The sequence below is a fragment of the Physeter macrocephalus genome, chromosome 9, assembly GCF_002837175.3.
Source record: "Physeter macrocephalus isolate SW-GA chromosome 9, ASM283717v5, whole genome shotgun sequence".
NCBI lineage: Eukaryota > Metazoa > Chordata > Mammalia > Artiodactyla > Physeteridae > Physeter > Physeter macrocephalus.
The window spans coordinates 75,177,437-75,193,593 of record NC_041222.1 but is presented as its reverse complement, the minus strand read 5'-3'; the positions used below and the strand labels follow the sequence as shown (position 1 = coordinate 75,193,593).

At 39.3% G+C, this 16,157-nt stretch overlaps 1 protein-coding gene across 3 annotated transcripts in view; it reads left to right on the top strand.

The window, feature by feature from the left end:
* The window catches only part of LOC114486894 (FERM domain-containing protein 3-like), a 30,147-nt gene extending 17,120 nt beyond the window's left edge, over positions 1 to 13,027 (top strand). Inside the window, exons 2-4 of one of the 3 annotated variants that reach the window (XM_028494084.2) lie at positions 7,507 to 7,968; positions 10,604 to 10,700; positions 12,806 to 13,027. In XM_028494084.2, the coding sequence (XP_028349885.1) occupies positions 7,507 to 7,968; positions 10,604 to 10,677 (536 nt within the window). In that variant the 3' untranslated portion in view covers positions 10,678 to 10,700; positions 12,806 to 13,027. Of the gene's footprint in view, positions 1 to 7,506; positions 8,283 to 10,603; positions 10,701 to 12,805 lie in introns of those variants that run through there. The other 2 variants (XM_028494085.1, XM_055087257.1) reach the window with 2 other exon arrangements.
* The last annotated feature ends 3,130 nt before the right edge of the window (positions 13,028 to 16,157 follow it).

Here is a 16,157-nt window from a genome sequence, read left to right as displayed (position 1 = left end):
TTATATTTAGGTCTTTAATCCATTTTGAGTTTATTTTTGTATGTGGTGTTAGGGAGTGTTCTACTTTCATTCTTTTACATGTAGCTGTCTCTTTTTATTTATTTGTTTTGTCTTTTTGATGATGACCATTCTAAAAGGCATGAAATGATATGTCATTGTGGTTTTGATTTGCATTTGTCTAATGACTAGTGATGTTGAGCCTAGTTTCGTGTACCTGTTGGCCTTTCATTTATCCTGTTTAGAAAAATGTCTATTCAGGCCTTTATCCCATTTTAAAATTGAATTATTTGGAGTTTTTTTTTTTTTTTGCTATTGAGTTGTATGAGTTCTTTATATATTTTGGATATTAACCCCTACTCAGATATGGCTTGGATTTTTTTCCCATTCCATAGGTTTTCACTTTGTTTTTTGCTTGCAGGAGTTTTTTTAGTTTAATGTAGTCCCACTTGTTTTTGATTTGGTTGCTTGTGCTTTAGGGATCATATCCAGAAAATCATTGCCAAGACCTATGTCAAGGAGCTTTTTTTCCTATGTTTTCTAATAGGAGTTTCATGGTTTCAGGTTTTACATTTAAGTCTTTAATCCACTGCAAGTTAATTTTTGTGAGTAGTGGAAGTTTGGGGTCTAGTTTCATTCTTTCACATATGAATATCCTCCTGCTTTGCTCTTTCTCAGAATTGCTTTGGCTATTTAGGGTCTTTTGTGGTTCCATATAAATTTCAGGATTTTTTTTCTACTTCTGTAAATATTTCATTGGAATCTTGATAGGGATTGCATTGAATCTATAAATGGCTTTTGGTAGTATTGACATTTTAACAATATTAATTCTTCTAATCATGAACATGGGATACCTTTCCATTCATTTGTGTCTTCTTCAATTTCTTTCACCAGTGTCTTATAATTTTCAGAGTAGAGATCTTTCACCTCCTAGCTAAGTTTATCCCTAAATATTTTGTTTTCGATGCTGTTGTAAAAGAGATCTTTTTTTTTTCAAATAATTTATTGTTACTGTATAGAAACACTACTGATTTTTCTATGTTAAATTTGTATCCTGCAACTTCACTGAATTTGGCAATTAGCTCCAATAGTCTTTTGGTGGAGTCTTTAGGATTTTCCATGTATAAAAATGTCACCTGCAAATAGAGATAATTTTACTGCTTCCTTTCCAATTCGGATGCCTTTTATTTATCTTTGTTGCCTGATTGCTCTGGCCAGGACTTCCAGTACTGTGTTGAATAGGAGTGGTGAGAGTGAGCACCCTTGTCTTTGTTCTTAATCTTAGAGGAAAAGCTTTCAATCTTTCACCATTGAGTATGATGTGAGCCATGGGTTTATCATATATGGCCTTTATTATGTTGAGGTACATTCCTTCTATAGCTAATTTGTTGAGTTTTTATCAAATGGATGTTGAATTTTGTCAAAAGCTTTTTCTGCATCTATTAAGATGATCATATGATTTTTTTCTTTCATTCTGTTAATTTGATATATCACATTAATTTGTGTATGTTGAATCATACTTGCATGCCGGCTCTAAATCCCACTTGATCACAGTAAATGATTCTTTTAATGTGCTGCTGGATTCAGTTTTCTAGTATTAAGAATTTCTGCATCTATATTCATCAGGCATGTTGGTCTGTAGTTTTCTAATAGTGTCCTTTCTGGCTTTGGTATCAGGGTAATGCTGGCCTCACAAAATAAGACTGGGAGTGTTCCCTCCACTTTGATATTTTTGGAAGAGTTGAGAAGGATTGGTGTTAATTCTTTAAAATTCACCAGTGAAGCCATCTGGTCCTTCGCTTTTCTTCACTGGGAGATTTTTGATTACCAATTCAATCTCCTTACTAGTAATTAGTTGACTCAGACTTTCTATTTCTTCTTGTTTCAGTCTTGGTAGTTTGTATGTTTCTGAGAATTTTTCCATTTTCTCTAGGTTGTCCAGTTTGTTGGTGTATATCTGTTCATAGTAGCCTTTTATGATCCTTTGTATTTCTGTGATATCAGTTGTAATGTTTCCTTTTTCATTTATAATTTTGTTAATTTGGGTCCTCTCTTTTTTCCTTGGTTAGTCTAGCTAAAAGTTTGTCAATTCTGTTTATCTTTTCAAAGAACCAACTCTTAGTTTAGTTAATCTTTCCTATTTTCCTGTTCTCTATTTTATTTCTGCTCTAATCTTTAGCTTTTCCTTTCTTCTGCTAACTTTGGGCTCAGTTTGACCACCATTTTCTAGTTCCTTAAGGCATAGAGTTAGGGTTTTTTATCTTTCTTGCTTCTTAATGTAGGCATTTATTGCTTTGACGTTCCCTCTTAGAACTGCTTTTGCTGCATCCCATAAGTTTTGGTATGTTGTATCTGCATTTTTGTTTCTCAAGATACTTTGTTTCCTTGTTAATTTCTTCTTTAATCCATTGGTTGTTCAGGAGATTGTTTAATTTCCATTATTCATGAACTTTCCAGTTTTTCTCTTATTGATTTCTAGTTTCACACTACTGTGGTCAGAGAAGGTACTCAGTATGATTTCAATCTTCTTGAATTTGCTAAGATTTATTTTATGGCCTAACATATGGTCTTTCCTAGAAAATGTTCCATGTGCACTTGAGAAGAATGTGTATTTTGCTGTTGTCAAAATGTTCTCTATATGTCTGTTAGGTTCATTTGGTCTATAGTGTTGCTCAAATCTGCTGTTTCCTTATTGATTCTCTGTCTGGATGATCTGTTCATTGTTGTGAGTAGAGTATTAAAGTCCCCACTGTTATTGTATTGCTGTTTATGTCTCCTTTTAGCTGCGTTAGATTTTGATTTATGTATTTGGGTGCACCAATGTTGGGCACATAAATATTTACAATTGTTATATCTTTTTGATATATTGACTCCTTTATCATTACCTTCTTTGTGTATTTTTACCATTTTTAGTTTACAGTCTTTTTTTTTAACATCTTTAGTGGAGTATAATTGCTTTACAATGGTGTGTTAGTTTCTGCTTTATAACAAAGTGAATCAGTTATACATATACATATGTCCCCATATCTCGTCCCTCTTGCATCTCCCTCCCTCCCACCCTCCCTATCCCACCCCTCTAGGTGGTCACAAAGCGCCGAGCTGATCTCCCTGTGCTATGCGGCTGCTTCCCACTAGCTATCTGTTTTACGTTTCGTAATGTATATATGTCCATGCCACTCTCTCACTTTGTCCCAGCTTACCCTTCCACCTCCCCGTATCCTCAAGTCCATTCTCTATTTTGTCTGATGTAAGTATTGCTACCTCTGCTTTTTTTTTTTCTTTTTGCCACTTGCTTGAAATATCGTTTTCCATCCCTTTACTCTCAGTTGATGTGTGCCTTTATATCTAAAGTGAGTTTCTTGTAGGCAGCATATCATTGGATCTTGTTTTTTAATTTATTCAGCCATTCTATGTCTTTTGATTGGAGAATGTAATCCATTTATGTATAAATTATTGATTTTTAAAAAGGGCTTACAATTGCCATTTTGTTACTTACTGTCTGGCTGTTTTGTAGATCCATTGTTCCTTGTTTCTTACCCTGCTGTTTCTTATTTTGATGTTTTGTGGTATCAGTATGCTTTGACTTCTTTATCATGTTCCTTTTGTAATTACTACAGGTTTTTCCCTTGTGGTTACCGTGACGCTTACATAAAAATATCTTAAAATTGTAACACTCCAGTTTAAGCTAATAACAACTTAACTTCAATACAATCCCGGAGCTTTACACTTTTACTTCTCCTCCCCCTCACATTTTAGGTTATTGATATTACAATTTGCTTTTGTTATTGTATAACTAATAACAGATCATTGTAGGTATGGTTATTTTTACGTTTGTTTTTTAACTTGTAAACTAGATTTGTAAGTGAATTGTGCACCAGCATTACCGTACAGAATCTAACTTTGACTATATTACCAGTGAGTTTTACACTGCCTTCTTACTTTTTATGTTGTTAATTAGTGTCCTTTCCACTTAACAGACCCCCTTTAGCATTTCTTGTAAGGTAGGTCTAATGGTGATGAATTCCTTCAGTTTTTGTTTGTTTGGGAAAATCTTTATCCCTCCATTTCTGAAGGACAGCTTCGCCAGGTATAGTATTCTTGGTTGACAGTTTCTTTCTTTCAGTATTTTGAATATGTCATGCCATTAGCTTCTGGCCTGAAAAGTTTCTGTTGAGAAATCTGCCAGTAGTCTTATGGGGGCGCCCTTACATTAACTTATCTCTTTTCTCTTGCTGGTTTTAAAATTCTTTTGTCTTTGACTCTTGACAATTTATATTTATGTCTCAGTAGAGCCCTTTTTGAGTTCAATATATTTGGGATCCTTTGGGCCTCTTGATGTCTATTTCTCTTCCCAGGTTTGGGAAGTTTTCAGCCATTACTGTCTTTAATATATTTTCTGTCCTTTTTCTCTTCTCTTTTTGGAATTCCTTTAATACTAATATTGTTTCTTTTCATTGTGTCCCGTAAGTCCTATGGGCTGGGGCTGGCTTCACTTTTTTTCATTCTTTTTTCTTTTTGCTTCTCTGACTGGATAATTTCAAATATCCTATCTTCCAGGTCACTGATTCTTTCTTCTGCCTGGTTGAGTCTTCTTTTGAAGATCTCTATTGATTTCTTCATTTCAGTTATTATATTTTTCAGGTCTAGGATTTCTGTTTGGTTTTTAAAAATGGTTTCTGTTTCTTTGTTGAGCTGCTCATTTTGCTCATTCATTGCTTTCCTAATTTTGTTTAGTTGTCATGTGTTCTTGTAGTTCACTAAACTTCTTTAAGAGGATTATTCTGAATTCTTTGACAGTTCATAGATCTCCATTTCTTTAGGGTTATTAGTGCTTTTTAAGTTTCCTTTAGTGTTGTCATATTTACCTGATTTTTCATGGTCCTTGATTCCTTACGCTGGTATTTGTGCATTTGAGTAAGTGGTCTCCTCTTCCAGACTTTGCAGATTTGCTTTGGATTCATCAGCCAGCTCAGTTTGGGTTTCTGGTGTCTGCTGTTTGTATCCTTGGGCAGGTGAGACCTGTTATTAGAGTCTATTTGGGGGCAAGGCAACTGTTTAAGCTCTGAGATTGTGGATGGGGGTGTGTGCCACTGGCTGAGAACAGCTGGATAGGACTGAGGGCTTCATTCCATGCCCAACTGAGCCTATAGTATAGGCTCTTTCGTCTAGATTTTCTGGTCAGACTTACTAGATGGTCAGGACTAGGAACTATACTCAGCAGTAAATGGGGCTATGAATTAACTTCCCTACCCTGGTAGGGCAGCAGGATGGGACCCAGGGCCTGCATGGCTCATTGTTTGGGGACCCAAGTCAGGCAAGAGTGTTTACTGGATATCCTGGTCAGGTGAGACTACCAGTTTTGCTCTGCAGACAGGGAAAGCCATGGGCTATACTTTTGGTTCAAATGCCACTGTTAAGCAGGGCTGTTGGATGGGCTACACAGCTTTCTGTGTGCTCTGGTAAGGTTCCCTGGTCAGATAAGCTGAAGGCTGTATTCAGCAATGAGTTGGACTATGACTTAGTTTCCCTACATAAACTAATTTAGGCACAGTGGGAGAAGCAGCTCCTAGGCCACTCTGTTTGTGGTCTTCAATCAATCTGATCCAGACCGCAAGTTCCATGGCCAAACTGGACCACTTGCTTTGCTCTAAAAGCAATCAGCTCTGCCTGCCCACCTCTCAGCTCCAGTGTGGTTGGATAATGCAGCTTCCAGGTGTTCTTACAAGCCCTTCCTGTCAGATGGAGCTATGACTCAGCCCTCCTGCCTGGGTAGGACTGGGAGAGCCCACTTCAGGTAACTCCCAAATTTTTCCAAACAGGCTTTCTGGTTGGAAGGGACAGGGATCTAGGATCCACAGTGGGTGGGGTTATGACTCAGTTCTTCTGCCTGGCTGTGAGCAGACCAGGCTCCAGGGCTGTCAAAACTCCTCTGAGGATCTGCATTTGGCAGTCCTTTCCCTGGTTAGATGCACCACACCAACTAGGTTCTGCATATGAGCACAGCCACTGGTTGGGACTAGTACTTGGCTCTGCAGGTAGGAACTCAGTCTGCCAAGATCTGAGTGCCGATTGTTGGAAGCCCCCCCGCCAGTGGTTGAGCCCCACAGATTCCCCTGTGATACTGGGGGGTGAAATACAGAGTAAGGGCTCCCATAAAGTGACCCACAATGCTAGGCGGGGAGCTGGATGTCACCCCTGGCTCTCTTTTCCCACTGAAGGAACTGGAGTCTCTGAGGAGATCTCTCAGTGTGATGTTGTGCCAGCCTATGGGAGAAGCAGTGTGATCAGCATAGCCATTCCTCTTACCCTCCCAATGCAGTCTGTCTTGGTCTCTGTGGTACAGGAGGGTACTTCAGCCTCACTTCCATGTTTTAGGATTTTCTCAGTGGTGTCTTGTCCGTGAATGGTTGTTAGTTGTTCTTCCTGTGAGGGGGAGAGAAGTCAGGAACAACCAATGTTGGCATCTTGGTGACATCACTTCCTGTCCATCTTGAAGAGAGGGAAATACTGAAATGCGTTCATTAAAAGCAGGCTTACAGTTACCTAATGTACTTGGCTACCAATTTGGTATTATACTGTACATCCCTCCTGGGGAACATTTCTTTGATTTTACCTTTCCTACTAAGAACCCAAGACTCAAAATTAGGAGAACTGGCCTTAGGCCTGATATTTGAAGGGTTTCCCATCTATAAAATGAAGGGTTGAGAAATACCTCTCCCCCAATAAAGGGTAAGAAATAATATTCATACCTTTTGACCAAGCAATTTTTCTTTCAGACATCTATCAATCAAATGAGCTGAAACAAGAGGTGATAAAGGCTGTATATGTAAAGATGTCTCATAGCATTCTTTTTTCACAACTGTAAAGCAATCTAAATGTTTGCCAATAGGCAACTATTATTGTATTAACTAAGTAGAAAATTTGGCAACCATTATAAATGCCAGTGGGAGTTTATGTCAACAGAGAAAATGTCTAAGTTAAAATGTTAAAGGAACAAGATGTAAACTTGTTCATACAGATATGATTGCAGTTATATGAAACGAGAAACCACAAAATTGTGCCTAGAATGAAGACTAGAAAAAATACATAACGTAATAAAATATCCCATTAGATAGTAGACTAATTTTACTACAATACTTTATTGGATGACAGTGTTGACTTCCAAAAGACACTACTCAAAATTACAATAGTGATTTCTTGTCATTTTGTTCTTGTAAACATGACCAAAGTTGGGGGTTTTCAGACCATAATTGCACATGTAAATATTGTAAATACTGCCAACCATTTGAGGTATTTTGGTTATCTTGGGTTTAACATGTTGACCTTAGAACTTATGGTATAGGATCTATTACTAAAAATGACTTTGTTAAAAGTCAGGATTCCACAGAACAATTTCATGGATTCCCTAATTTCCATTCATTAGTTAGTTTTGGTTTGTTTCCATTTACAGGTTTTTGTGGAAGAAGAAAACTTGAAATTTAAAATTAAGAAAAATATGTCTCTTTACAGGTGTTCCATTACCCAAAGAAGATGACATTTCTGCCCCCTTGACCTCCAGCTCACCAGTAAAGGAATCCCATGAGTATGAAGAGCCCTCAAGTGAAGAGGAAGATAAAATAAAAGAAGAGCCCTTGACCATCTCTGAACTGGCATACAACCCAAGTGCCAGCCTGCTCCCTACCCCCACTGATGATGATGAGATTGACATGCTCTTTGACTGTCCATCTAGGCTGGAGTTGGAAAAAGAAGACACAGATTCGTTTGAGGAACTAGAAGCAGATGAAAACGCCTTTTTAATGGCTGAAGAAGAAGAGCTGAAGGAGGCTCACCAAGCTTTGTCATGGAGCTATGACATTCTGAGTGGCCATATTCGGGTGAACCCACTGGTCAAGAGTTTTTCCCGGCTCCTTGTGGTGGGCCTGGGCCTGCTGCTCTTTGTATTCCCCCTGCTCCTCCTCCTTTTGGAGTCAGGTATTGATCTCTCCTTCTTATGTGAAATCCGCCAGACGCCCGAGTTTGAGCAGTTTCACTATGAATACTACTGTCCTCTCAAGGAGTGGGTGGCTGGCAAAGTCAACCTCGTTCTTTACATGCTGGGTTGCTCATAAAGCTCATATCTCATATGACTAAGGGCTATATTCAATACTAGTGATTTCTTTTTTTTTTTTTCAGCAAAGGCCTTGTTCTGAATGGTCACAGGACCATCAACAGGTGTTCCTTACTCATAACTGATTATTCAGACCTTTAAGTTAGCTTTCCATAATTCACTGCAAGTAAATAAGTTTAAATCAAATACAGTTATTTTAGTTACAGGTCAGGAAGATGGCCTCTAAATAACCAAAAATATGTTTATTTTTTATTATAGTACAGACATACTCTTTATCTATTATAATAAATTGAGCTGAATTAGATTTCCTCCTTTTTTAATCATTAACACCATTATAAGCTATAAGGTTCAGAATCAGAGTTTTAGTAAAAACCCAAGAGAAACTTTTTTGAATATAATCCTTAGTGAAAACAATGTTCTCTAACCAATGCCTATACAACTAAATTTATGCTGGGCTTTTGCTTTTGTTTTTTTAAAAATATTTTTATGTGTTCAAAATATTTTGGTAAATTTTTAGCAAAAAAAAAAAAGAAGCCTCCTGGAGTTATTTAAGTGTACAGATTGTAAGACTAATGCACAAAGGGTATGTCAGGAATTTTTTAATGTTTTGGCACTGGTTTGTTTTTTAAAATATTTTTGGCTGAACATAATTTGTTGTTACCTGCATATGAGATAGAAAATAGGTAGAAAAACACTGTAGAAAGTAAGCTTCTGAAACGGATGATGGAACTGGAGGAAGTAGAATTTGAGAGCATTAAGTGGACACAGGGTCCATTTTTCAAAGTATTTGGACAAGATGACTTGTTACTTTCATTTGCATCCTGTCCATATATTTTGGCTCTGGAAATAGAATGTTTTTAAAAGAAAGTGAAACTTTAAAGGAAAAAAGTTAAAGGAGATGCTAGTTAATTGCATATCATTGTACATTAACCCAAGAGTGGAAGCAGATGGGAAATGGACAACTGGTAAGTTGCAAAACAAGAGTTCTGGTGAGGCTGGTAGGCATGTGATGGTAGACAAATGATCTATTTTATGAAATTGATGGTGATGCAAGGTATTGGATGATGTAAAGAACAGTATACTCACTGTCCAAGTTGACATGAATATGTTTAAGTGGATCTAAATAAAAGTGGAGAAACTTGAAGGCACATTTTTTGGTCCCTCATGCCATTCATTGAGATTCTGTGGAAGAAACTTTAAAAGAAGTGAGTGTGTGTGTGTGTGTGTGTGTGTGTGTGAGAGAGAGAGAAAGAGAGAGAAAAAGAGTGAAAAAGACTGTGAAGAGAATGGATTTTGGCTTTTTGATAAATGCCTATGATCTTTCTTTGTGGCGGTCATTATACTCTTTTTCTTTCCTGGTTTCCTTAAGATTTTAACTCATTCATAATTGGGGCTCTCATTAAAAAAGTGGAAGGGACTCAACTCATTAGACAATATACCATTTCAGCTTGGGTGAAGTAGTGAAATGACTCCCTAACTAGACAGTAGATGAGACAAATGCTCTAGTACCTTCCTTCATACGATTAAATCCATGACAGAAGGGCTCTGAGGCTTTCCATGCACAGTACTTACCAATACTGTGAAAGAAAAGAGTATGGAGCTTAGGGCATAGAGCATAGGGATTTCTCCATAGATTGTAAATGAAGGCATGGAATATTTTCAAAGGGATTGGGCTGCCTATAATCTCTCCCTAACTCCAAGTCTATCATTTACATAATCTCCAAATTGGCCATTCCAGTCCTACTCATTCATGGAGCTCTAAGTGCTTTATTAGACATTTAATTTTGTAAATAAGTTTTAAAAGTCAGCTCATGAAGGCTTCAGTTGAGCAAACTATAGTATAATTTGCTATTAAGTTTATAGCATGTTCTTTCTCATGTGCATTGAGTGATTTTACTCTTTAATAAAGAATATTTGATACCTGAAATTTGATACCAAGGTAGAAGTATATTTTCTATAGGTTATTTGGAAAAGTTTGCAAATGGCCTCCTTTGAAGCTGAAGATTTTTCCCCCCTTGTTTATGACTTAAAGTCATACTTTCTTACATAAGGGTACTCCAGTGTAGTCTGCAAAAAATTAGTTCCCTCTTCTAATCATGCTTCAAATAATTTTCTTTGACGTTCTAACCATAACAAATCATCTAGCCCTTGCCATTTTACACTAATATTAACTAATATTTTTTTAAACTAGGGAATTAATATATTAGCCATCATAAAACACTGAAAAATACTGACAGAATAAGTATCACACATAGTCCAGCCAAGCAGATTTATAGTAAGGAATGTTAAATATATAATTTTAACATTTCTAGCTAACATCTCTTTTCTCTTAGGCAAAAACTTCAGTGTTGAATAGAAATGTTTTTAAGTGAAGGAGTTGACAGGATAGGGTCTGCAGAATTTAAACAATAGCTACCAAAAGTAAAACTTGGATCCCGAAATGCCATTTTGTCGGGATAGAATCAGAGTCTTTTGAAATATCTGCTTACGTTTTCTTAGAAGACAGTCACCAGTTGCCTGAATCAAATGAGGAAAAGACTGCTTCCAAAGATGGAGAATATATAATACAGTAAGATACAGAATTCAAAGCAAGTGTGTGAGTATATGTATATTCCATATTATTGGTATATGTGTTTATATATGAATCTGTATATATGTGTGTATTTGTATACACACAACTGATATGCCCTTCACACATAGTTGTTTTTATTTGAGAAATTTGTGACATGTTATTCCTTTTCCCTCTCAGATATCATAGTGGATAAAACCCACAGTCTCAAAGGTTTCAATTTTCCATGAAAACTACCATTTGTGTACATTTGTGGTTTTATACACACACACATATGGCAAATACATATACACACACAATCTTGTCTTTAGTGCTAATGCAAGTTGGATCATGAAAAAATTGTAGGTGAAGTATCGTGTATTTCTGTCTGTGCTTGGAACATATTGTAAAATGTTATGTATCTGGAATATATTTTGTGGTTTGTCTACTATTTATAAAGACAACTCTGGGAAGAAGTCAAAATGAATTGATTTCATTGAAATACTAGAGAGTTGGGGGCCATGTTACCTGTGATTGGAGCCTTATCTTTGTATAGTGAAATTTGCATTTCTGTGTCAACATCCAGATTGTTTTATATGTTAGTATGGTGGCAGGAATCCCTAATAAAAAATACTCTGGGGAAAAATGTTTCTGCAATCATTTAGTTTTATTCAAAGTAAAGTTGTATAAATAGTCCATTGGAAACTACAGAAAGGTGCCATCTGCTACCATGAAATGAGGTCACCCTTGAATGGTGATAGTATGGAAAAAAAAAAAAATCACAGGTAATGGATGGGATTAACCCTTCCTTTGCAGAAGTCACCCAGGCTCAAAGGAAAACTATTGAGTGCACTAGAAATGCACCCAAATATAAAAGACAGCTGTAGTTTAATTAGTGGCATCAAGATAGAAATAGAAAAGCACAGAAAAAAAACAGAAAAGAGGTGTTCTGTATGACAGGCAGGAGGAAGGATTTCAGAGTGCAGCTGTTAGTATGTACTCACTTCCTGTGCCAAAGAGAGCTACCTCAGACTCAGCTCTGCAACTTTGCCATTCAACTTCTATCTGTTCACAGGCCCTGGAAGAATCTTGCTATTCTACTCCTGTCATCCCCTCCATGCATGGCCTAAAAGGACCTCCGCTTTGCTTTGGCACAAAGCTAACAACTCCACACCTGACAGTTAAATCAGAAGGTGTTACTCTGAATGGAATAAAAGGGACTCTACTGCAGGAACACCATAGGTGTCCAGCTGAATTGTACCCTAGCTGCAGTGGCCTAGTCAAGATTTTTTTTTTTTTCAGTTTTATCGAGATATAATTGACATATACCAGTATATTATTTTTAGGTATACAACGTAATGATTTGATATACGTATATATTGCAAAATGATTACCATAATAAGTTTAGTCAATGTCCATCACCTCACGTAGTTAAATTTTTTTTTTCTTGTGATGAGAACTTTTAAGATTGCTGACTCTTAGTAACTTGCAGACATACGATACAGAATTGTTAACGAGTCACCAAGCTGTGTATTACATCCCCAGGACTTATGCATCTTAAAACTAGGAATTTGTACCTTTTGATCTCCTTCATCCATTTCACCCATCTGGGGGTTGGGGGGTGGGCGAAGTCTGTCAAGTTCTTCCTCAGCAGTCCTCAGGGGTCTGAGCTCCAGAGCACAGGAAAGAAAAGGAATTCAGTGGCCAGTGTTCAGGTGTGAGGTATCAGGCGTCAGTCCCGAGCCAGCACCTGTTTGTGTTAGTGTCTGCACACTGGGAGGCTCACACAAAATGGCCCTTGGCCACTTGTTCACTGAGCAGCCCAGGCTCCTAACCCAGCCTCACCTTGTGGGAGAAACCCTTTTCCTTATTCATACACTCCTTGCTCAGCCGATTAGGGTAAAGATCTCCTAACTATATTTCAGCTTGGAAGGAAAGGACTGGGGAGAAGCTTCCACCTGGGTGACCTCGGGATGGTTGTGGTTGATGAACTTGAGACTCTTGGGGCCGCCTTTCTCTACTGGGTGGAGATAATGTGCTAAAGGACCCTGCTTACTTGTCCTCCTGCTTCTCTCTCTCCCTCTCTCTCTCTCACTCTCTCTCTCTCTCTCTCTCTCTCTCTCTCTCTCTCGGACCTGCTTTTGGGCTTCCAGTCTCCATGCCGTAAACAGACCCAGCAGGACCTGCCCCTGATGGGCCCACCCAGGACTCAGCTCTCCACGTTCCAGCCTCGGTCTGTGGCAGGGTGGGTAAGTTTGGTGAGCCCCACCCACTGCCCTCAGCTGTCACCACTTCAGAGAGAAGGAAAGAAACCTTGCTTGGGCCTCAGATCCGCTGTGCTCTTCAGTTCATCAATAAAGCTGATTTTAATCCTCTTCTGGCCATGTGTCTATTGTCTATGGGAAAGTGGGGTGTGAGATGGGGAGTGGTGCAGGATTCACACTAAGTACACGCAAGACTGTTTAGGATCTGTCCCTTCCAGTGTTGCAAGCGAGGAAGGAGTCGGGGAGGCTGCTCCCAGCTGAACCTCAGGCATCAGACGATGTCTGCCACTGACATCGGCCCTGACAGCCCTTGTAGATGGGTGAGGGAACTTGGGACATAATATTAGAAAAGAACAGAGGATTGCTTGGAACCACACATCCTTCTTCTTAACCTGTAGCTGATGCTGACCCCAAATATCTCTTTGGAAAGAGAACCAAAGCTGCTTTCCTGGCTGCAAAGGAAAACCCTTAGTAGGACACAGGATATGCTTTGTGTGGATACCAAGTATTGACACCTGTCTCGCAAATTAACTGTAGTTCCTCCAGCTAACGTGGCTCACCTTGATCTCCTCATCCACAAGAATTATGATTTTGATAATTCCAAGGGTTTTGAGCTTTCCAAGGAGACTACACTTCAAGGGAGGGAACATACTGACAAACCAACATTGGTTTCCACTCTGGCAGTTATGTTCTTCGTAATAAGTTAAAAACACAGCATCCTGGTTTAGGGATCAGTCTCCTGTCATTTCCTTGATGTGAATCAGCTAGCTCCCATGTTCAAGCAGCCTCAGTGTCCTGATAACCCTTGTGCTGGTTCTGTAAAGTTGCAAACCAGCCCCTGAACAGTGGTGGCCACAGAGAGGTACTACTCCCTGGCTCTAAGGGTTTATGTATAATTTATTGTCCAAACTGGGACTCTTTTTGAGAGTGAAAGGGGGTGTTTTTAATGACTATGTCACAGCAATGGGTGTTAACTAGGACTTTTCCAGACATCTATCTGTAGGGCTTTGCCTCATCCTCTAGGTGCCCTCTTTCAACAATTCTTCCAGCTTGTTTCCTCCAAAATATTGACAAGGTGAAATAGGGAAGGATTATTGGCCTATAGTCATAGATCTACTACTTGCCATAAAGAATCAGATTAGGGCTTCCCTGGTGGCGCAGCGGTTGCGCGTCCGCCTGCCGATGCAGGGGAACGGGGTTCGCGCCCCGGTCTGGGAGGATCCCACGTGCTGCGGAGCGGCTGGGCCCGTGAGCCGTGGCCGCTGGGCCTGCGCGTCCGGAGCCTGTGCTCCGCAACGGGAGAGGCCACAGCAGAGGGAGGCCTGCATACCACAAAAAAAAAAAAAAAAAAAAAAAAGAATCAGATTAAGAGTCACCAAAAGTAATTGTATCATGGGTTTTGGTGTGAGACTATAAATTACACTATTTTAAATGAGCCTTCTGGCATTGAATATTTAATGCTACACACTCAATTTGTTTACCATTTGTAATGTTGAATTTCTTGTTTAATGTGAAGCAGGTAGAGAGTAAGAATAATCTCAAGGTTGCTTTTACCTCCATAGTCATGAGTTTGACATTTCTGATCAGCACATACACAGCGATGGTGATCAGCTTAACTATGAGCAACAGGGTCTCACTAAGTACACTCAAGACTGATTTATGCCAAAACCAACTTGCTAATTTATAATGAGAAGTGTCAGTCAGCTTTGCACTTATTTGATGCTGGATACTCCATGCATGATCTTCCTAGAACATAAGCTGTAAAGTGAGCCAAACCCTATTAACCAGTCCAAGGAATCATAGCTAGAAAGCTGCCTCTCAGGGAAGTCTGCCCCAAGAGACCATGCCTGTCTCAGAAGGGCTAGGGATGCATTATATACATTTTACTCTAAATCTCCCATTTTTGCAAATTTCTTGTGGCAGAGGCTGGCGGGGGATCTCCAAAACCATTTCTTCTTTATGCTGTGCACAGAATTAGACTACGTTTCCCAGCCCTCGTGTATGTAGGTATGGTCGTATTCCTGAATTCTGGCCATTGGAATTTGAATGGGAAGCGATCTGTATCACTTCTAAACCCTGGACTAAGTGTGAGCCTTTATGTGCCACTGGATGTCAATACCTGCCAGCAACTTAGATCCTTGAATGACTGTGATGCAGAGCACCCTACACCTCACCCTAAACCTGACCCACCTTAGACTGTTACTCGAGCAACAAAGTCTTACCTGGCAATTTCCATGTCTGTTGTCACCACGCCATCTCCCATCACTCAAGTTGTCCAGCTCTCTTGAGGAGGGAAAGTACAGCTGAGAGCAGCTATAGGAACTGCCCAGGACTGGAGTGTCCCAGAAGTTTCCACTGAACAATCCCTGTGCTTGAGAGTGCAAAAAGAAGGGTTAGGGCCTGCTTTTGGTGCTAATATATCTTGTCACTCTTGCTTTCAGGGGCTCAATTGGAATCTCACGTAATTAGAGCCCAAAGTAGCCCACCCTGATAGGCAAAATGACCCCTGATTGAGAACTACTGGATTCAGTAATGGTTTCATGAACACGTGTGACCTGTGAACTTGTACAAGGCCCTGCTCTCAAAGGTTTTGTTTAGTGCTCTGCTCTCACATCTTGAAATTCTTAATATCTTAGAACCTGTGATACGTAACTGTAGTCCAATGGGACAACAAAATGTGCAAGAGATCAGTCAGGCAACAGCGGGCACCATGCATGCTGAGCAGTTGGTCTGAACACAAGGCATACACACACACACACATACACTGGGCAGTCTGAGACCCCAGGGGTCCCTGAGGGGACTCTGTGCACCAGTGGAAGCTGGCCCTGGGAGAAAGGAGGTGTTCCCTAGGGACAGCACTGTAACCTGTCGGGGGGTGGGGCCTGCTTGCCAATCAGTACCTGGAGCCCATCTCTGAAGTATCTGCACAGATATTTTTTTTTCTAAAAACTTTACAGTTACTTATTTAATCCTCACAATAATACTATGATGTAGGAACTATTATTTTAAGATTTTTTTTTAATTTTAAAGTCCTTGTTGAATTTGTTACAATATTGTTTCTGTTTTATGTTTTGGTTTTTTGGCCACAGGGCATGTGGGATCTTAGCCCCTGACCAAGGCTCGAACCCACACCCCCTGCTTTGGAAGGCAAAGTCTTAACCACTGGACCACCAGGGAAGTCCCAGGAACTATTATTATTATCTCCTTTTTTTTTTTTTTTTTTTTTTTTTGTGGTATGCGG